General features: G+C 40.2%; 1 protein-coding gene across 5 annotated transcripts in view; it reads left to right on the forward strand.

Moving 5' to 3' along the window:
• The first annotated feature begins 6,492 nt into the window (after positions 1-6,492).
• Positions 6,493-22,485, forward strand: part of LOC100616797 (zinc finger protein ZFP2-like) — a 28,285-nt gene continuing 12,292 nt past the window's right edge. The window contains exons 1-5 of one of the 5 annotated variants that reach the window (XM_007477664.3): positions 6,494-6,642; positions 10,580-10,724; positions 13,132-13,221; positions 19,266-19,392; positions 20,136-20,231. In XM_007477664.3, coding sequence (XP_007477726.1) covers positions 13,183-13,221; positions 19,266-19,392; positions 20,136-20,231 — 262 coding nt within the window. In that variant the 5' untranslated portion in view covers positions 6,494-6,642; positions 10,580-10,724; positions 13,132-13,182. Of the gene's footprint in view, positions 6,731-10,579; positions 10,725-11,705; positions 12,635-13,131; positions 13,222-19,265; positions 19,393-20,135; positions 20,232-22,485 lie in introns of those variants that run through there. The other 4 variants (XM_056812863.1, XM_056812860.1, XM_056812846.1 and 1 more) reach the window with 4 other exon arrangements.

The following is a 22,485-nucleotide window of genomic DNA, read 5'->3' on the forward strand; positions in this document are numbered from 1 at the left end:
TTCATAACAATGCCAAAGGCTGGACATCATAAATTTTGTCTAGTCATAGTAGATCAACTGACCCGATGGCTGGAAGCATTTCCTGCGACCCGAGCCACAGTGGCTTTTGTTGCTAAGGTGCTTTTAAAAGAAATTATTCCTCGCTTTGGCCTGCCAGCATGTATTGATTCCGATAGGGGGAGTCATTTTACTGATTCTATTCTAAACCAGATATATTCTTGCTTGGGGATAACTCCCAAATTCCATGTTCCATATCATCCCCAGAGTTCAGGCCAAGTTGAGAGGATGAACAAAGAACTTAAAACTATGATTGGCAAATTATGCACTGAGACCCATTTAAAATAGCCTGAAATTCTCCCTCTGGCCCTATTTTATCTTAGAAGCAGGCCTAGAGGAGACTTACATATTTCACCATTTGAGATGCTTTTTGGACATCCGCCTATACAGGCTAAGCCTTTCTCCCCAGCTTATACATCGCTATTAGGGGGAGATATTACTATTGCTTCCTATATACAGGAATTACAGCACAAACTGCGTGAGCTACATGAATCCGGAGCTGCAGTACAAGCCGGACCACTAGACTTCTCACTTCACAACCTGAACCCAGGAGACAACGTGTATATAAAGAACTTCCAGTGTACAGGAACAACCCAGCCTTCCTGGGAAGGACCATTCCAAATATTGTTAACTACTCCAACATCTATAAAGGTTGGAGAAAAGGACTCTTGGATTCACTGCTCACATGTAAAGAGAGCATCTTCTGTTAAGACTGATTGACTGTATCCTATACATACATGGAGATAACTATCCATTGACAAGTGGAACTGTTTTATTCAGCTTTTGACACATTGAATTCCTAAATTTCATTTTTTTCTTTTTTTTTTCTTTTTTCTCTTTTCCTTATTTTATTATTATTTTTTTTACAATATTTTATTTTTTCCCTTTTTCTCATTTCTATGTACTTAAGGTACATATGATCAATATTAATTTTATTCTACAATATTAGTTTAAATATATATACTTGCTGTTATTATTAATATGCACCCAAACAGCCTTAGACTATGGGAACCTGCCATTTATTGATAATTGTTGTGGGACTATGATTGATATTTGTGTCTGATTTTAGGCACGGGATCAAAAAACGAGCACAGAGATAACCTGGATAATGACAAAAGAACTCACAGGTCTAAAAATCAAAAGACCAATCCAGGTAGGATTAATGCATTTCTAAGCCAATACTAAGGACTTGAACCTAGTGTGAGACTCGGGGTTGCGACACTTGACAGACGTTAAGATGTAGGCCTTCCTTGTATCCACACTCTTTGTGAAAATACCTACAGACAAGTACCAAAGGTTGGCTACCATCCTGGCTCCCTCCAGCCCTGAGAACGAAGGTAAAATCAGACGAGGGAATGACACTTCCCTAGATATAAAATAAAAATCTGGTCCTCTTTTTTCTCTCCTATAGTATGGCAACTTCCTGTAGCCTTGGCTGCAAATGGGGAAGTAAAATATGCTGCATTCTTTCCTACAGACTTGTGGGATTAGAAATTACTTAACTGGACCCTAATACAGGGGCCTGTGGAAAAAAAATTTTTTTTTATTCTTGCTTTCTCAAATTTTGTATACATAGATTTTTTTTTATTTTTGATACTGATTTTGAATTCTTCTTTAGTATAAATATATGCATATATAAAGGGTCTATATTTTTCCCTTAATTTTTTCCCTTTTCTTCTTTTGATTTTGTTTTTTATTTTATTTTCATTTTGTTTTGTTTTTCTTTTGGATTAACTCACACACCCCCACAACTAAAACTTGAATCCTCAGCTGGACTCAGTGTTTTTTTCAACACTTTCTTCAGGGGGGATTGTATTTCATCAAATCCAAGATTTAAATTTTGTTCGAGATAAATCTTCAGAGAAGAAGCTTGCTAACTAACTGAATCCAGAGAATTAACTGTTTGCAGAAAGATATCTAAACCTTTTCACTACAGGAAGATCCAGAATGAACCTTGGGGTGTGGTTGATTGAACATTTTTTGAATGTACACTCTTATGCCAAAGGGGACTGCCCCCTAATTGGCTTTTGTCAATGCGCCCAGCAAAACATTGGTTTGCTGTCTTTCTCTCTCCTCTATTTCCCCATATTTACAACTATTATAATTTTCCTCTTAGTGGGTAAAAATTTTTGTATACACTTACAGTTAGAAATTTTTGGGGTGCAGTATGCTTATGTTTAGTGATCAATTGGGGAGACTAGTCCCCCAATCATCATCAGGGGGGATTGTGAATTTTAAAAGTCTTCATCTTGGTATAGCACTCAAAGAAATTGTGTACACCCAGACTACACAGGCATGTGCTAGTCAATGACAAATCAGAAATAACTAACTGCCCACCTGGGCTGTCCTAAGCCAAGCTAGAGCCAACCATTGGCACTTGTGAGACACAGGAAGTGAGGTAGGGAACAGCCTCTGAAATTCGCACACTTCCTGTGGAGGGAGCTAGACAGGAGTTGGTGTTAGGAGCTTGGACAGTGAGGACACCCGCAGACAGCTTTCCTTCAGATCGGTCACATGAGTTAAGGACTGATTCTTTCCACCTTGGCCCTTTGGGCCTAAAACTCCCTCTGCCTTGGTCAGAGGTTGAGTAGCCCCTCTTCCCTTTTCTCCTCTCTCCTTCTCTCCCTCTCCTTTCCCTACTTCCATTGTGATTAAACCTCCATAAACTCCATTCTAACTTGAGTGTTTCATTTTAGGAATTTCATAAGTAAATTCCTTGGCGGCCATTGTTCAATATTACATCAATCTTAAAAAGGTGAAATTTTCACCATTACAGTATTGAGTATCTCCTTAAATAATATTAATGTACTTTGGAACTCATCAAAGACTATATATTGCAGATGTTTTTATGTAGTTGTACTTTGGGGATAAAAACTTCAGGAAAGGGGGCAGCTAGGTAGCTCAGTGGATTGAGAGCCAGTCCTAGAGACGGGAGGTCCTAGGTTCAAATCTGGCCTCAGCCACTTCCCAGCTGTGTGACCCTGGGCAAGTCACTTGACCCCCATTGCCTAGCCCTTACCACTCTTCTGCCTTCTGCAGACACTATTCAGATCTCCAATTGCAGCCATACTAAGTAAGCTGAGAGTGGAGGCTGAACACTGCCTGGGGCTTCATTTTCAGCCTCTGTAAAATGGGAGCAACCAGTATGGACTGGGTAATTATCTCAAGACAGTAGAAGGAGAGAGGGCACCTTTAAGTCATTCATACATAAGGATCTCTGGTTTAGAAAACGACAATAATTATGTTATCCATGATCTATTTGGGGGGGGGGGGGGGGTTAATAGTCTCCAGTTATATTTTAATCTAGTTTTGGGAGTATTGTGAGCTACAAGGGTTGAGGGGAGGAATTATGGGGAACTGAACAGTAATTCTGAGGCCTCTCCCTCCCCACCACAAAGTGTTTGAAATCTCTCATCTAAAACCTAGTATTTTATCATCTCTCAGTCATGGAAAACTTTATTCCAGAAAGATGGGGAGAGCTAGATATTCTGAGATGAAGGTTCTTAACCTGGCTTCTCACCTAGAGAGATTTCAGGACATCTGTTAAATAGGGTGGCGATAAAAATTAATCTTTATTTTCAATAATCTCTAATAGGAATTTCGCATTTCCTTCAATTATGAATATAGGCAACAAAACATGATTCTAGACAGAAGGTCTGTAGGATTCACCTCCAATGACGTCTGTATCACAAAAATCCCTGCTCTAGAGAGCAAGCTGTGAGCCAGTAGAGATATGACAAGATAAATTTTAAGAAAAGAACCAGCAAGGGGGCAGCTGGGTAGCTCAGTGGATTGAGAGCCAGGCCTAGAGACGGGAGGTCCTGGGTTCAAATATGACCTCAGACACTTCCTAGCTGTGTGACCCTAGGCAAATCACTTGACCCCCATTGCCTAACCCTTACCACTCTTCTGCCTTGTTGCCAATACACAGTATTGACTCCAAGATGGAAGGTAAGGGTTTAAAAAAAAAAAAACTTCAGGAAATTTCATAGAATTCCAATATTGTAAGGAATCTTTGGAGATTATTTAATCCAAGTTGGAAAAGAATCCCTTCTACAGTGTTGCTAAATGGTAACCTGGCCTTAGAAACTCTCTCATTAGGACATCTTTTGCATATCTTTGTCTACCATGGGGATCTCAGAATATTTCTTATGCTGTTTTAGTACTAGTTGAAGAAACACTGGTTGTTCAGCCCAGTGGTCAAGGGCTATTTGAGCCATTGGCAAGATCCTGAAGAGCCTTTAGTGGTCATCTAGTCCAATCTAATTCGCCTTAGATCATCCACACATAATTTAACATTTTTAAAAACCTGGTGCATTATTTCAACCCAGCAAACATTAAGCACCAATGTGCACAATGTAGTTTATCACAGGAGATACAAAGAAAAAAATGAAATATCTCTCCCCCCCCCCCAAAAAAATCTTCCCCTCTTTTTTTACTTCCCCATTACTGTTAAGACACCACTATCCTAGTTCCTCAGACTCACAACCTCAATATCATTCTCATTTCTTCATTGGTATTCATTCCATACATCAGATCTCTTGCCCAACCTTGGCATTTCACCTCACCATGTTTCATATGCCCCCTTTCCTCCACTTCCATGGCCACTACTATATTAGAGCCCTTTACTTCTTCTCAATTTGTGGCAGTAATCCAATTAGTCTTCTTGTATCAAGTCTTTTCCTTCTCCAATTTATGTACCAATCAGGTACCAAAGTGATTTCCCTCAAGCACAGGTCTGCCTATTTAAAAACTCCAGTGAATCTTTATTATCTATAGAACAAATATAAATCTTCAGTCAGTGTTTTGTGACAGTTCCCTGGCACAAAGGAGTCCTTCCAGAGAGGACATAAGGTTCCTGTTGTTCCTTCTTTCTATGGTTGGGCTAACAGTGCCATATTTCCCTAGGGTAGGTGCCGCTACCAACAGGTTAAGTTCTTGTCCCAGTGCCTTATTTATGCCAGTAAGCCAGCCTGAGATGACAAGAAAACAAACCTCTTAATGAGTTTGGGTCCCAAGAATATGTAAAATAATGGAATCAGTTTAGGGCAAAGCTTCCTTGACAGAGAACTGACAAGTAAATGGAAAGGAGGAGAAGAAAACACAATATACAACTCAGCCATATCACTAATAACTCATATGGGGCAATATTTTGAGGAACACAGAAATAGGGATCAATTCAGCTGGAAATGAATGCTCCTGGGTGCCCTACTGAGGGTGAGATACTTACACCTTTACTTTGGGTGGTCACCTGGGAGATGGCCATTAGCCATTTGGGACACACAATTAAGAAACACTGGCAATTAGCAAGGTGTTATTTTGGGTTACAGTTGCACTCATTTTAAGAAATATTGTTGTTTGTATTTTTTCATTACTAGATTCTATAAGCTACAGCCTCCTTTAAAGGGAGAATGTCATAGTGATCTCAAGACCAGCAGTCCTCATCATTTAATAATGGCATAGAAAGCAAGGGCCAGCTTCCTCATTTCAATGCACGTTTCAGATTTTGCTTTTCTTTGGAATAATGTGATGTCCATTTAGATTTGTTTTCATGAAGTACTAGCTATTTAATATTCTTTATTCATTTTGTTCTATTGGTATAGAAACATCTGCTGCTCAGGTATCACTAAACTTTACAGAAATGGGAATGACATTTCAGAAATAGTGCTTTGGAGGTGTATATACAAGGAAAATAAGAGAGAAAACATGCATTAGAATCGCACGGGAAGGTGAATATGCCTGAGGTAGTAGTGTTTGAAATGGCAAAGGAATGTGTCAGAAAACCATTGGGTAAAGAGAACAAAAAGGTTTGGGAAAGGGCAAACCTTGTAAAGAAACGCTATATTAATCATGGAGAAATGACCCACTGGAAATCTGGATACTCTTAGTCCAAGTCCTGTGAGAGACAGAGATGAGAAAAGAGCCACCAGGGTCCCCCAGGCAGCACCTCATCTTGGTGATCGCAGAATGACAACCAGGGATTCCCAGCGCGCCTGTCCCAGGCTCTACCTCAGTAACCCCTGTCCATCCTCCCCTTCTTAATCCACGGAGGTGACTCAGATATGCCCAGAAGCCTTATCAGCTCCGGCCCCCGACCCTACTTTTCTTCCAGGACGGGGACGCCCGGGGGGTGGGGGGGGTGGGGAGGTGGGGGCAAGCACCTCGAAAAGGAAACTGGTGTATGCTTCGAGAGGGTGATACAGAAAAGGAACCCGGCACGGTTCTGTCTAGGGTCAGTACAGGCCCAGAGACCCCCGGGACGCCGGAAACCCAGCACCGTCAGGGGAAAAAAAAAAAAAAAACCTCCGGAGGGATTACTGAAGGAACTGTAGTGCGCCTGCGCAGAGGTAGCCCCGGACTACATTTCCCAGGATGTCAGACCACAATATGTCTTGGGATCGTAGTCTATCCCAGAATCCATCCCCTCTCTAAGAACACGTGTCTTACTTGTTCAAGTTCGGATTGTCCCCAGCCCAGGCACTTCTGGGAATCGTAGTTCTGGGCTCAGTGTGCGCAGTCGCAATTCCGGAGTGAGTGGGCGGGGCAGGGCTTTCCGCCCTTACTTCTTCGCCGAGCTCTGTGCAGGTGAGCGGTGAGTAGGGTGAATGTGTGTGTGCGCGCACGTACGTGTGGGAGAGGATGAAGGCGAGCGAGCGTGTGAATACGAGTTCAGGCGAGTCCGGGCGGAGCCGGCCCGGGAGGGGGTTGGGCGTGGGGGAGTTGTGGGGGAGGGGCGCTAGGCGGGGCGGTGTATAAGTGGGAGCTGTTGGGGGAGGGGAGGGGCGGGGGCTCCTCTGGGTCGCGGGGGTGGTGGTTCTGGGTCTATTTGGGGGGCTGGGGGAGGGGAGAGAATGTGCTTGTAGGGGAGCTATGGGGTGAGGAGGGGGATCATATTGTCCGTGTAGAACCTGCAGAGCAGTCTTCTGTGACCTTACAGACCTGCACCCTCTCCTTTCTCCTCCTTCGCCCCTTCTCCCCCTTCAACCCTTCTCTTCACCCCTTCACAGTTTCTTCCCCTGACCCTCTTCTCCCCTTTATCCCTTCTCCTTTTCTCCTTACTCCCTTCTTCCTCTTATCCCTCTTCCTCCCCTATCCCCTTGATCTCCCTGATTCCTCATCTTCCCATTTCCTACTTCTCTTCTCCCCCTTTAGCCCTTCTCCCCCTGAACTTCTGATCTCACCTCACTCCCTCATACTTCTTCACCTCCTTTCTCTGTTTCACCCCTTCTTTCTCTCCCTGGTCTGAATTCTGCTTCTGCTATTTAATTTGTTTTTACTGTTTCTGGAATAACTGCGAGCTTAAACAATTGGATAATCATTTATTTTACACTTACTATGTACTTCACACTAATGCTGAAACAGCCTCTGCCCTTTAGATGGCATCCTATCAAACAACTTAAGAGCTAGAAGGGACCTCGGAGCACCTCTAGTGTCACCCATGCCTTTCTTTTTTTAAAAATGTCCAGTATATGTCACCAACAAATGACTTGCTTGAAGACCTTCAAGGAGGAGCAGTCTACCAATTCTCTTAAGGCAGTTCATTCCAGTGTTAGCTCTCTTTCTTAGGAAGTTTTTCCTGATGTCAAGGCTAAATTTGCTTCTTCACATCTTTCACCTGTTTGTTCTAAATTCTGACCTCCCTAACAAACCAAACATTTACCTATGACAGACTTTCAAATCATTGAAATAGCTCTATTCCCTTTTTATTTTTTAGTCTTCCATTCTCCAAACTCAGCATGTCCATTTCTTTCAACTGATTCTCATATGACATGAATTCAAAGTTTCCAGCCTTCCTGGTTATCCTCTTCTGGACATTCTAGTTTATTAATATAATTAACCTCTGATGCCCAAACAGAACATAGTACTACAGATGAGAATAGAATATGAAGGAATTGTCACCTGAAAGTTGTTCCTCTCTTAATGCAGCCCAAGGTTGTATGAACTTTTTTGGCTACCATTTGACTGGGCTCATTGAACCTGTAACCCCCAAAAAATGCCTGACTCTTTTCAGGCTTGTTCACTAACTTGTTTAGAGATAAACTGCTATCTTCCCAATATTCTCCTGTCAAAGAGTTGACTTTTTTTAACCCAAACATAAATCCTTATGTTTCTCTTTCCTGAATTTCATCATGTTTCATTCAACCCAGCACAACCTCCCTGATCACCCTTTCCAGCATTGGTTACACTTTTATTTCCTTTGATTCACCAGTAAAGTGAAAGAATTGGAATATTTCCTATTCTCCATTGCCACCTACCACATCATTCAATAACATCTTTGAAATTCATTTGACCTATATTTATCATCCAGTCAGGATTCTGATGGCGGGTACTCTACAAGACACTCTCATTCCTTCCTCTAGGAGTTCAGTGCCTGACTCAGTTTTTCTCCCCTGCCCTCATTCTAGAACTTCAACACATATATTAATATTCTTCAAGTTCTCCAAAGTTATTCAATGTACTTATTTCCTAAAGCCCTGCTCCTCCACCCCAATTCAGTCACACACAAAGATGATCACACTCTTGATTTTGCTATATTTTTTGATTTTGCAAATTCTTTTGTCTGATCTAATTGTACCTATTGTCATTCCACCTTTCACTATATTCTACAACCCCCAAACCAAATCTTTCTCCTCTCCATGACTTCTGATCTCTGGACCCCTTAGTGCTTTCTGAAGCTATCACCTTTGCACTAGCCACATTCTCCTTCTTTAGGTTTCTAGACCCCTTGTCAAACAATTTCAAACCTAGAACTTCAGAATGCCTCACTCTTATCATTAGTCTTGACTTGCCACACCTTAGCCCTGGATTATTCCCGTCATCCACATTCCCTTCACTCCTATGCTCACTGTCTCTGAATGAAGGCTGTGAAAATCATGACAACATATGACAGGGTCCATTACAAATTGTTATTTCATAATCTTGCTGTTTCCTAATTAACTTACTGCCCCACTTACCACAACCACTCTTCCAAACCTCTTGATCCCAGGCCTTTCATGGCTCCACCACTCCCCAATCCCCCTCATCAGAGAACATTGTCTCATACTTGGCTGAAAAAAATGAAGACCATCCTCCAAGAGCTTCCTTTTCTCCCCTTTTCCTCATCTCGTATCACCAAGTCTCTTTCTGCCACTTTCTCCTGTTTCACAGGAAGAGGTGCCTTTCTCTTTGTAAGGATGTCCTCTCTATATGCACAAAGTGATCTCATTGCAATTCCATTGCTTCTCCAGCAAATTTCTCACTCTACCATCCCCTTTCTCCCTCATCTTCAGTTTGTCTCCTGACTGTTTCCGTACTGCCTACAAAGAAGCCTGTATCTCCCCTATTTAAAAAGCTTCACTTTATCCTTCTGTCCATCCCTGGTAACTAGAACCTGTTTCATTTTGTCTTCCTTTTCTGGCTAAACTCCTTCAGAAGGCTGTTTATAGTCAGTGCCTCAACTTCTTTCCCCCTATCTACTTGAATGACTCTTTGCAGTCTGGCTTTTAATCTGTATTACTCTACAGAAAATGGTCATTTCTGAGTTAGCCATGATTTCTTCATTGTCCAGTATGATGGCTGTCTTTCATTCTTTATCCTCCTTGACCTCTCTGCAGCCTTCACCATTGACAGTCCCCTCTTTTTTTGTCTGTCTTCTCTTCAGGTTTTTGTGACACTGTTCCTTCTCAGTCTTTTGCTATTCTTCTTTCAACTTATTTATATAAGGTACCATTATCCTCCCATTCACCTAGGCTTCCAACATACATGTCATCTTCAACTCTTCACTCTGATTCCTTATAATCAGTTGCCAAGGCATGTTGTTTCTGCCTTCATAACATCTTTCCTATATGCCACCTTCTTTTCTTTGACTCTGACACCACCTTGGAGCAAACTCTCATCACCTCACACCTGGATAATTGCAGAAGCATGTTGACTGGTCTCCCTAGCCAAGCCTTTCCCCCACTCTAAATCCATCCTCTATTCAGCTATCAAATTGATCTTCTTAAAACACAAGTTAAACCACATCATTCCTCTATTCAGTTAACTCCAGTGGCTCCCTGTCATCTCTAGTACCAAATAGAAAATCATATTTGATGTCCAAAGCCCTTTATAACATCCTCCCCCCTTTCCATAAATTGCCCCTACATCCTCTGCAATTCAGGAGCCTCTTTGCTATTCCTCAAGCCAGGCAGTCTGTCTCCTGAGTCTGCATTTTTATTTACTACCCTTTGGCCTAGGACTTTTCCCCCTCCTCATCTCTGCCTGTTAGCCTCTCTGGCTTCCTTCAAATGTCAGCACCTTCAGGAAGCCTCTCCTGATCCCCCTTTGTGCTAGTGCCTTCCTTCTTCTGATTATCTGTCATTTATTCTGTAGATAGCTTGTCTATACATGGTTTTTTGCTGGTTTTTCTTTCATTAGACTGTAAGCTCCTTAAGAGGAAGAACTGCCTTTATCTTTGTATCCCCAGCTCTCAGCACAGTGCCTTTATAGGCACTTAATAAATAAATAAAAGCTTATTAACTGACTGTTGACTTACTCATTTCAGAGTGGAGTTCCTGGGGGTCAGTGGAGATCAGAAAAAGCTTCCTAGTGTTGGTTTTAAAGGAAACAAGGGATTCTGAGAGGAGAACTCGAGGATAAAGATGGGACTTGGGATATCGTATGGAGAAATGCACAACAAACCTGGGAAGGTAGGTTAGGGCCAGCCAGGCAAGGGCTTTAAATGCCAGACCAAAGAAAGAACATTTGATCTTGGAGGTAATAAGGAATGGTTGGCGTTTATGCAGTAGAGCAGTGACATTGTTAGGCCTGCTCTTTAGGAAAAGCACTTTTTTTCCTGCTTTGAAGAAGATACATTGGAGAAGAGAGAAATTTGAGGGAGGCAGACCATTCAGACGCTATTGTGGCCAATCAAGTGTGAAGTGATGAGGACCTGAACTACAATGGTGCCTTTGTTAACAGGAGAAGAGAAACAAGAGATGCCAAGTCTGGCCTATAGTTGATGAGCTCTAAGATGATGCTGGCCCCTCTCCAGTTTTGTGGGACCTCTCATGTCCATCATTTTACAGAGTTCACTGAGAATAACTCAACAATTATGTCTCTCAGGTCTTTCGATAACTTGGTGAACCAGGGCCATTCATTAGAGTTGTTCATTCAATTCCAGTTTGAATGCCACCCATTTCAAGATAGCCTAATCAATATCTCCATTCTATGTGAAATCCTACATTTGGCAGAACTGTGGGTGGTGGAGTCTTTCTGATGCTCCTGTTCATAGGTGACATTTTGCTGGTTGCTTCAAGCTCCAGAATATTGCAGAGCTTCCTGGGAGAGATCTGTGACTACTCATAAAAGACTGGCCTCACCATCCAAATGGGAAAGACCAAGCAGACGGAGAATGTTCATCATTCATATAACAACATATATTTGGTAGATAACCTATAGAGCTTTCCAATAGTATTAGTTTGTATATGTAATATTCACATGCATACTACTATAATATATAATTGCATGTGTGTGTATAGTATATGTGTTATGTGTATACATATTGTGTGTAAACAGATGCACACATTTTTGTAGATCTATATGTACATTTGTGTGTGTGTGTGTATATATATATATATATATAGAGAGAGAGAGAGAGAGAGAGAGAGAGAGAGAGAGAGAGAGAGAGAGAGAGAGAGAGAGAGAGAGAGAGATTTCTACCAGAATTATTTTATAGCAGTGATATGTGGAATAGAACAGTCTCTGAAAAATGAAAAACAAGTATTATATATTAAGAGTAATGGGAGGGAACCTGGTGGGTATGAGAAGGCTGCATCATATATCAAATGAAGAACTTTGAAGAACATGAATAGAAGATGTCATCAGAATATGCTACAAGGAAAAAATGAGCTGGCACATGGCAAAGATAAAGGATGGCAAGTGGGCAGCCAGGAGTGCTCCACTGACCCTATTGTGATGCCAGTAGAAATCAAGGAAGACCTTAAGCCCTTTGGGAAAAGCCCATTTTCCAAACTAGGATATGGACAGAAATTTCACAGGATGCACAGGGTGGACCAGCATGGATGGGTTTTGGTGTCCATCTTTAGAGTGAATTTCCAGAGTAGTGGGATCACAAATCCATTTAGGTATTTCAAATTGAGTATTTGGCAGCAAAGTCTCTCCAAATTAATGATAAGATGGTAAGCCAGCATCTGCTGTAGGAAGGAGAAAACCCATGCATAAGGCTTATTTGTCCAAATTTAAAAAATTTTTAAGGATATTATTTTCTGCCAGACTGAGGTGGAAAGGATGTTATAGTCCAGATTAGGGTGGCAATATGGCAGCTCTGATGATAGATTCCCAGCTCTCCCCTTTTGTTCAGGAAAATTCCCATAATGGAGATGTTCCCTCCCTTATTGGGGCTCTACAGGAGGAATTGGCGAAATCATCTTGTTTCCAGATTTTGCTTCCAGATTTTTTAGCATGATAATTGGTTGATGGGCCAAAGGAGAGAGAAAAAGAAGAAGGAAAGAATCTGACTTGTTCCTGGACTGACTTTGAATCTATTCTTCATAGAGATAAGAGTCTGTTCTTCATGACCACAACTGGACTTACACAGGTAGTCCTGTGAGCCCATACAAAGAACTAAAGTGCTAAAGTTGGTTTATGGCCTGGCTTATCTCATTTAACTTTTAACTTTCCCATGTAATTCTCTAGTCTCTTTGTATAGAAGTAAACATATAGTATGTGCTGTTAACAGGCTAATATTTGCTTAGGGTCTTTTGTTCAGTATTTCATTTATTAGTGTCTGGTATCTATGAATTTAGCCAGCAAAGCCTAGAATTAGGCATGTGGGATTTTAGCTCACTAAAGGTAACTAGGTGATCTTGTTATTTCTTTCCTTGGGTTTAATGTATGATCTGCCCTCAGGAAATCTTGTCTATGAGCTTTCCCTCAGATTTAACAGATCGTTGTGATCCTAGGTTTCTGTTGATCACTCTGCCTCTAAGGACACTGGGGATCATACCCAAATAAGTGAGGAATTTTGCCCCAGTGGATTTGTGAGCTACAAGGAAGGATATGGTCTCTTGCTTGACGTTTTTTTTTGGCCTTCAGTTCTAATTTCTCAAGGATCTGATCTTCTCCAAGAGAGGAAAATTGAGGAGGATGGAAATGACTTCTGATCTCCTGCCGGCCAGATCCCAGGTGAGTTAGGATTTTCTTTCTTGAAATCCTTTCCTTTTCTCTACGTGTGGATACTTCTTTTCCTATTTTCTTTGTGGTTGCATTCATGGTCTTGAACCTCAGTTTTTCTACCCTAGAAGAACAGTGTTTCTGACAAATGATAGAGAGTTCATAGCACATTAGAGTTTGATGGAATGCTAAAAATCACCCCTAACTTGATTCATGAGGAATCAAAGCGTAAAGAGGTGGTGTCTTACTCTAAGTCACCTGTGACCAGACCTGAGCTAAAATCTGAGTCTACACACACACTTCAGTCCTACTACTCTGGTCATCTCTGCAGAATGTTCCCCACTTGCCTTACTTTAACCTCCCCTTCATGAACATCCATTCATTTGTCCACACTACTCCATACTTGGAATGGAGGCAAAGAAGTACAAGGCCTGTTGTTTGTCTTCAAAGTCCTGTTTAGGCAGAAAAATATTCTCTCCAAAATTCATTCCAAAAATAATTTTATTGATAAAAATCCCCTACAGTGTGTAGTTTGAGAAAACAGGTAAGTAAAACAACATAAATGGGTGATCATAATCTATAGTACATGCAACCTTAGTTTTTTAGAGCTTTTCTGTTTATTAAAAGAAGGCATGGGTATTACATGATATGCTATTACTAATATCTTCCAGTGTTCATCAATAAGGTACATAATGGGTGAGGTGGTGTGCCTGCTTTATTTACAGAAACAGGCCCAGAAGGGTGAAGTAATTTGGTTTAAGGTCTCATAGGTAATCACTTGTAGTGATTGAATTGAACCCCCAAACCAATATTCTTTCCTTCAATAAATGTTGTTCTTGATCTTGTTTGTTGCCTTTTAAATTTGTTTTCATATACATAGTTGAAGTAATCATGTGTGTTGTTCTTTTGATTTTTTCTTGTTTACTTTCATACTTTTTTCACATAAATCATCCCATATTTTTTGAAACCTTCATATTTATCATTCTTTAGAGCCCCATAATATTCAGTCTTTGAGATCACAATTTGTTTTCACTTTTTCCCTATTGCAAATAGTGTTGCTGTAAATATTTTTGTTCAGGTAGGCATTTTCTTATTAGTAATAACCGCCTTCAGATATAAACCCAATAATACATCTCCAATTAACTAGCAATGTTGAGTTGGTGGTTGATCATTTGCATTTCATATTTTGAGAATTGTTTCCATCTCTTTTATAATTTTTTTTAATTGAGCACTTATTTTCTCTTTCATGCATCTCCTTCCTCCCCCCAAGGGAAATAAACTGTTACAACAAGTAGGCATCATCATGTAAAACAGATTCCCATTTTGGGGAGTGACTAAATAATTTGAATCCCTAAAGTATATTTAAAAAACAGCAGGTATGAGGACTTCAAAGAAACACAGGACGACTTGTTTGAATTGATGCAAAGTGGAGAAGGCAGAATCAGGAGAAAAAGATATACAGGGACTAAAACACTGAATAAAAAATGTAAAACAGCTGAAGTCAGATTAAATTCAAGGACCAGTCTTGGTTCCAAAGGACAAAGAGTAAAACACATCTTTCTCTTCTTAGTAGGATGATAAAAGATTGTAGTTGCCGAAAGTTTCATACTTTGTCAGATTCAGTGCTATTTTGGTTTTGCTTTATTGTTTATTTTTGATACAAGGAGAAGTAAGTTGGTAAAGAAGTATATCAGGAAATGTCTATGACCTAAAAAAACAAAAAAAATCAATTAAAATTTAAATTATTAATTATTGTTGTGGGAGAAAGAAACTTTCACTATCTATTTTCTTAAGTTTCAACTTACATAAGACTTATCTCTAGAATTTATTATGGCATAACCAGAAGATGCTGGTTTGAGCATATTTCCTACCAAACTGCTCTCCAGTATTTTTAATAGCTGTTGAATAAAGAGTTATATCTCAAATACTTAGTGTTTTTAAATTTGTTAAAGATTACACTGCTATATACATTTCCTGACCTATCTATTCTCTTCCACTGATAATTTCCCCTCCTCCCCCCAAGGACAAGATAGAGTTGATTATTATTGGTGTAAAATATAAATTAAAATTTCATGATGCTACTCTTCACTTTAACATTCTCTAAGATTGGCTGGCTGGTTGGTTGGTTTTTCCCTTATTTCTCAAGAAAATTTTGACCTTCTGATTCATGGAATGGATTTTATAATTATTTTGTCTAGCTCCATAAACTATCCCCTTGGTAATTTGAATACTATGGCATCAAATTTTTAGATGAATTTGGAAAGTGCTTCCTCTTTTTTATATTTTATTGTAAACGCCTCAAAAATCAAATTCTCTCCATTTATTTATATCTTTTTTTTAAAACCAGTCCTATCATTTCATTTGTATAGTAAACTCTTGATAAGGAATTCTTTCTCTCAATGCACATTCTATAAAATGAGCTAATTTTACTTCTCAGAGTCACAGGTCCATTATGTGTCAGGGGTGAGACTTGAACCTAGATTTTTCTGATTCTGAGACCAGTTCTCTGTCCATCATGCTAGTCTGCCTTCGGTTTTTATTTCTGTGATAATTGTTTCCTAGTTGTATGTACATCTATATGTGATATGTCACATATAGCATTATATACATAACATGTGTTGTATATTGTATACATTTTTGTGTATGTGTGTATATAAGTATATGTATAGGCAGCAGTCCCTAGGCAATTTCTTCCCTTTCAAAAAACACTTTAGGCAGAAGTGTGCCTCCACACAAATGCAAGACAAAGATGACAGAAAATTAAATAGGCACAGACCCCGAGGGAGCTGCCTAACTAGGACTTGTAAGAGCTAAAGCTCAGCAGCCCTGCCTCTGGTTCTTACCCCTAGAGAGACAAGGAGGTCCAACTCAGACAACCACTGACTGAGGTTCATTTCTCACCCCTGGAGAGAAATACCATGTGGCAGTTAGAGAGGGCAGATCTTGGCCAAAGCTCCACAAATGACAAAGAACCAGACCGATACCAGTCACGAAAACCAAGAGAGATTTTGTTAACAAAGGGAGACAGATTTAGATTGCTCTGCACACTGTTCTAGTCGTGCAAAACATAAATATACACTTTTACAGGCTTCACAGTGAATGTTACTGCATCGACAAGATAGCTACAACTAGAATATTTTGTGAGTTCAGGTCCTATCATGCAGCATTTTTCTTCTTATTACAATGTTGGCAATTGAAGTTTCTAAACTAGATCCATTTGATCATATTGATCTTTGTTTCATATAATTACTTATTCTCCCCTCTCAGTATTTACTATCAAAAACAACTGACTTGAAAGTTTGAAGAGAGATCATTTAAGAATTGTCAGACTTGGGGGCAGCTGGGTAGCTCAGTGGTTGAGAGCCAAGCCTAGAGATGGGAGGTCCTACATTCAAATCTGACCTCAGCCACTTCCTAGCTGTGTGACCCTGGGCAAGTCACTTGACCCCCATTGCCTAGCCCTTACCACTCTTCTGCCTTGAAGCCAATACACAGTGTTGACTCCAAGATGGTAGGTGAGGGCTTAAAAAAAAAAAAAGAATTGTCAGACTCCTGGAAAACCCAAACCCAACAAAAAATATGTATTCTAAGAAACTGTAAAATAAAACCACCTACATCTGTAATAATCAGAAGGTAAAGTGAAAAATAGAAAGACTCTCCAATTACCTCCTGAAAGATGTCCCAAACTCAAAATATTCAAGAATGTCATAGCCACTTTCTAGAATTCCCTACTTTAAAAAAAATTACACATAGTGTACAAGAACCAAGGAATCACAGTCTGGATCACATAAGACTACACTATACTATAAAAAAGGAGAGAAAATCTTAGAATATGACATTCCAGAAAGCCAAAATATATCTAGTTGGCCCCAGACCATTCAATCATGCTGTGCCCTGACCATCTTTTTATCATGTTACCCAAAGGCTCCAAACCAGTCTCTCTGCTCACACTTTGAGGAATGTTCTTTTGATTGGTTAGAATTCCCTATGTCTAGATGACTGCAGGCTCAACCATTGGTATTCTGGTCATGCCATCCAGATGCTGCTTACCATCCCATCCCCCATATGATCCTTTAGCTATGGACCATGGGACCATGTTCTCCTAATTGGTAACAGTCTGCCATATCTAGCCAGTTCCAGTCCTGACCATGCTGCATCCTGGCCATCCTCCCTCCTCTCCCCCCCAGCTCTGGCACCATTTTCCACTAGCTAGTGGAATACAAACAAATCAACACTACTATTTCTTCAAAGGGCATTTCAGTTTGCTGCCCTTTGATTCCCTACATCACCCTATGACATCTAGACAAAACACCCTCTCTGTCTGCCACCACCCCTATCTAGATTACCTCCCATTATTAAAATATTAGCTCCCAGAAAGCAGAGACTGCCTTTCTTTTTGTATTTGTATCCACAGTGCTTAGCAAGAACTGTTTAAAAGTTTATCATTTATATTCTATCCCACTATCAATGGATTATTTGATTTTACTGAGCAGCTTCTCTTTTCTTTCTTTAAAAATTTTTTTCCATTAAAGGATTTCTGGTTAGGAAACAAGAGTAAAGTGCATTTAGAAATATATTTGAAGAAAAACAAAAGGTATTAATTTTAAATAGTTTTAAAGGCAAAACAAGAAATATATGCTAGAAGAGACAAATTTGGAAGCATCAAGATATTAATTTTCAAGATATTTGAAGAAAAAAAAGAAATGTCATTTGCCTGCATGTGGCTATCCTTCTACCTCTCCCCCTCCCCCCATCCTATCTGAACTTGGACTCTACCTCTGGGATTCTGATTTGATAGGTGAGCCTTCCCCTTATTTTGCTGAGAACCCAGGCCACCACAATCTTCCTATTTATTTCCAAACAAGGAGCTGCTAACATACATCATTCTCCCTCTTTTTCAATACTATGTGTTGTCTCCCCCAATTAGAGTCCAAGTTCCTAGCAGACAGGAATTGTTTCACTTGCTTCTAATTATATCCTGTGTTGAGGACAGTGCCTGGCACATAGTAAGTGCCAAATAAATGATTTTTTATTTATTCATTCATGAATATATATATACATACATATACATACACAGATATCACATGCTTACAAAGAAATCACAAGTGCTGTCATTTAAAAAATGTGATTAATGGGATGCAGCCTGGTGCAGTGAGATGAGCATTGGATCTGAAGACAAAGAAACTGGCTCTTTGATAAGTCATTTAAAATTTCTGGGCATCAGTTTTCTCACCTCTAAAATGAGAGGGTTGGACTAGATGACCTTGAAGGTCCTTTCCAGCTATAACTATGATCCTATGATTCTAGGAATTCCTAATCCAGATACCTATTTTCTCACCTTATATTAAACATGAGAATCCTTGATAAAAATATGAGAATGAAAGAATTAGGCTTTTGCAAACTATTTTCTACGGTAGAACGCCATGTTCATATTTGCACGGTTTATCATAAGGCACAGAAATTATAAGAGTTTGCTGTGTTTATTGTTTCTGATTATTTTTAAAAGCATTTGATTCATAGAAAAATGCAGCCTAAGAAACTCTTCTCCACAAAATGCGTCCAATACATGTTAAGATTTTACAAGATTCTTGAATAGAGGCAGCCATATTCCAGGCATCCAAACAAGATGTATGCCAGCATTGAGTTGTTTAATACTGATATAGGACATATTCTGAGCAGCATCTAAATGTGAAAGGATTTCTCTCTAAATAATAACCAATAAATAACAATAATAACTTACAAATATTCCTGTTGTGGAAGATATGCTAATTTCATTAAGGCCCAGAATACTACAGATGTTCACAGATCCATACATGGCCATTCAAGGGAGTAGCTGACTAGTCTGTACCTGGAAAACCAAAGTTAAGAATGATTTTCTGTCCAAAGTATGGTATTGCATTCTGTCAGCAGGCCTTCAAGCATATATATCTTGGACAGATACTTCTAAGGGTGAAATAAGAATACTCCAGATTCTTATCCTGTTCCCTCTACATCCTGCTATCTTCATATCGTCCTTGTGGTCCCTGGGTGATCAGGAACATGATTTGGCATTTCAGATGTCACTCACCTTCCAAGATGTCACCGTGGACTTCTCCCAGGAAGAATGGGACCGCTTGGAGCCTGCTCAGAAGGACATGTACAGGGATGTGATGCTAGAGAACTATGAGAATTTTGTCTTCCTTGGTAAGATCAGTTTTTCCATTATGAATCATCTTCTCATTTTCTAACAACTGTGGGATGTTTGTAACATTTCACTGAGTTTTGACTCTTAAGTGGAAGGATAGTTATGTGAAGGTTCCTAAATTCTTTGATGACAACAATAATAACTGGCACTTACATAGTACTTTAAGGTTTGCAAAGCACTTTACAGATATTTAATTTGATCTTCATAGTAACCCTGTGAGGGGTGCTCTTAGTATCCTCATTTCATAGAGAGGGAAATTGAGGCAGAGAGAAGTTAAGTGACTTACCCAGGGTCCACAGCTAGTGAGTGTTGGAGGCAATGGCAATCTATCCATACCTTCACCAGCTTAGATTTATGGCATTGGCTTTTTGTTCCCAAGGGAAAGACTCCATTTCTCCTTATTGAATTTCATCTTATTAGATTCAGTCCAAAGCTATCACCTGTCAAGATCCTTTTGGATCTCAGCTATCATCCAGGGTATACGCTATCCTTCCCAGCATGGTGTCATCTGCAGATTGAAACGAACATATTTTGTATTCCTTAAATGAACAGGCTTTCTTTAAAGCCAAATCATCCCCATTCCTCATCCCCAGCGCTTCTTGGAATACAGTATCATTTGTACCATCATCTGGGTCTTCCTAGAATGCCCTCTGCTCCCTAAAGGGAGAAGATAAAATTAAATTCTGTAATGTCTCTTTCCTTAAGCACCTTAGCACTTTGCCATTTCTATCCCTATGAGCAGGACTTCCAGTTTCCAAGCCAGATGTGATCTCCCACCTGGAAAGAAGAGAAACCTCATGGATGACAGAGAGTGAAGTCTTGATAAGCACTTATCTAGGTGAGTGAGTGAAAACCAAACAGGTGGGATCATTTGAAGGAGCAATTTAGCTGGTGAGTAAGGGGGTTAGGATGTTTTCCCTAACGACTTCCAGACCTATGGGTCATGGTTCATTTGTCCTTCATTTTCAAAGAGGACCATCATGGGGTGACGTCTTGATTTTTTAGTGAATTGGATTTAGGTGAGGCAGAGTTACATACAGTGATTGGGCTCCCTTCTTTTCCAGAGGCCTCACTCTCTCTTTCAGAGCCATGGAAGCCCAGTGGCAAAACAAAAATCAGGACAACTGGTGATGGCCCAGGATGCAGTGGGTGACCTTGAATGCTCCACCTTGCCTGCTTACGCTGCCTTGGGAACAAGTTGTTCTCATATGCTTGTTCCATCAGGGGTTATCTTCACATGTTTGGGGTTGGCATGGGGCTGTTGCTATCTAACCCTAGTTCTCTCCCATAATCTCCTTTTTGAGTACAGCCACTTTCTGATATCCCTCTGTGCTCACATTCTCCAGTCTCAAAGAGAAGGGTCTTTCTTCTTTCTAGTGCTGGATCTTTTTCTTTCCAGACGCCTCCTGTGGTTATTTTCTCCTTTCATCTTCAATCTTTCTCTCATCAAAATTTCCTCTCCTCCTGCTTTTAGATAGAACTATATCAATCTGTATTTAGAACTGACACAAAACAAACCCTTCCCTTGGTCTTGTTACTTCTTATGTTTGACTTGCAATTTTTCTCATTCTTTTCAAGTGTCAAACCCCTATCTCAAACATGCCACTGTTATAGAAGCAGCCAGTCACATAAGTGGTAGCACAGCTGCCTCCTTCAGCACTGGGCTGTGGAACAGCAGCCAAAAGGGCCACACCTTGAAGCTCTGCTTTGTTGAAGCATCATGTGTGGATGGCATTTACCAGCATCATTAAGAAGCAGAAAATTTGACTACTGATTGCCAGCAGATTGGAAATTACAGAATCCAGTTTAGGTTTGATGTAAAGAAAAACTTTTTTAACAATTGGAGCATCCCCAGGTTGAAATAAGCTCTCCTGAAAAGTCATGAGTTCCCTCTCACTGAAAACTTTTAGGCAAGACTAAAAGTTCACTTGCTGGAGATGTTGTGAAAGTGATTCCTAAACTAGATGGTCACATTCTGAGATCCTGTGTTCTTTGTGGTATGCCTGTGTCCATTCTAAATTGCTTCACCTTCAAACTTAATGATCTGTCCTTTAACTAATTAGCCATACATGCTTCCCAAAATTCCCCACCATGAACTTATCTTCTCTGTTTACAGAATCATAAATTTAGTGTTGGCAATGACTGGTCATCTTGACCAGTTTCCCCCTCATTTTGCCCATAAGGAAATTGAATCTGTAGTGATTAAGTGACTTGCCCAAATCATACCCAAATCCTCAGACTCTCTCCACTGTACCATGAGTCCTTATTGGGGATTCATTGTTAGAGAAGTATAAGGTAAATCAGTGGAAGTAAGTGAAAGTGCCCAAAGATAATGTTGGTAGAAAGGAAGGGAGTCAATGACTAGTCCTTTAAGAAGCCCCACAGTAAAGGATCAGGAAAAAAATTAACCAGAAGGAAATGGGGCAGGAGAATGTGATATATTGGTAGCCCCAGGAGGAGAGAATATCCAGTAGGAGGGAGAACTGCCAGCAGTGACCAAATCATGCAGAGGCCTTGAGAAAAGGCCATGGGATCCAGTGATTTAAAAGTCATTTGTACTCCAGAATTATGGCAGAAACACACTTATAAGGGGTTGAGGCAAAAGGATGTAAAGTGGCTACATCTCATTAAAACTGCCTTGGCAGTCAGGCTAGACTAGGTGGAGAGTAACAAGCCTCAAACCCTTCAGGAAGTTAGGGGGATGTTTACCCCAAGCATGTGAAGACTTCCTTGGGCAGAATGGGTGAATGAGAAATATTTGTTTCAATAGCCACGAAGGTGGTTGAAACAGGCTCTGTGGAACACTTGGAGCTTGATCAGACATTGAAGATACAAAGGTCATCTGCTACATCTTGGGCCATTGCCAGTGATCCTAACTTCTGTCTTGCCACTGGAATTCAGTGACTGCTTTTCCTTTTCAAGCTACAAGTGGCAGAAAAGATCAGCCTCCCACCCCAATCAGTTCTATTCAGGTTCCCATAATGGGGAAGTCACGCTTCCTTTAAGTTGTACTTGAGAAGTTGATGTTTTGAAACCAAGGTTGGAATTTTACATTTATCTCTTATAAATGTAAGTTTATTGGATTAAGCCTG

This window comes from Monodelphis domestica, chromosome 1 (genome assembly GCF_027887165.1).
Source record: "Monodelphis domestica isolate mMonDom1 chromosome 1, mMonDom1.pri, whole genome shotgun sequence".
NCBI lineage: Eukaryota > Metazoa > Chordata > Mammalia > Didelphimorphia > Didelphidae > Monodelphis > Monodelphis domestica.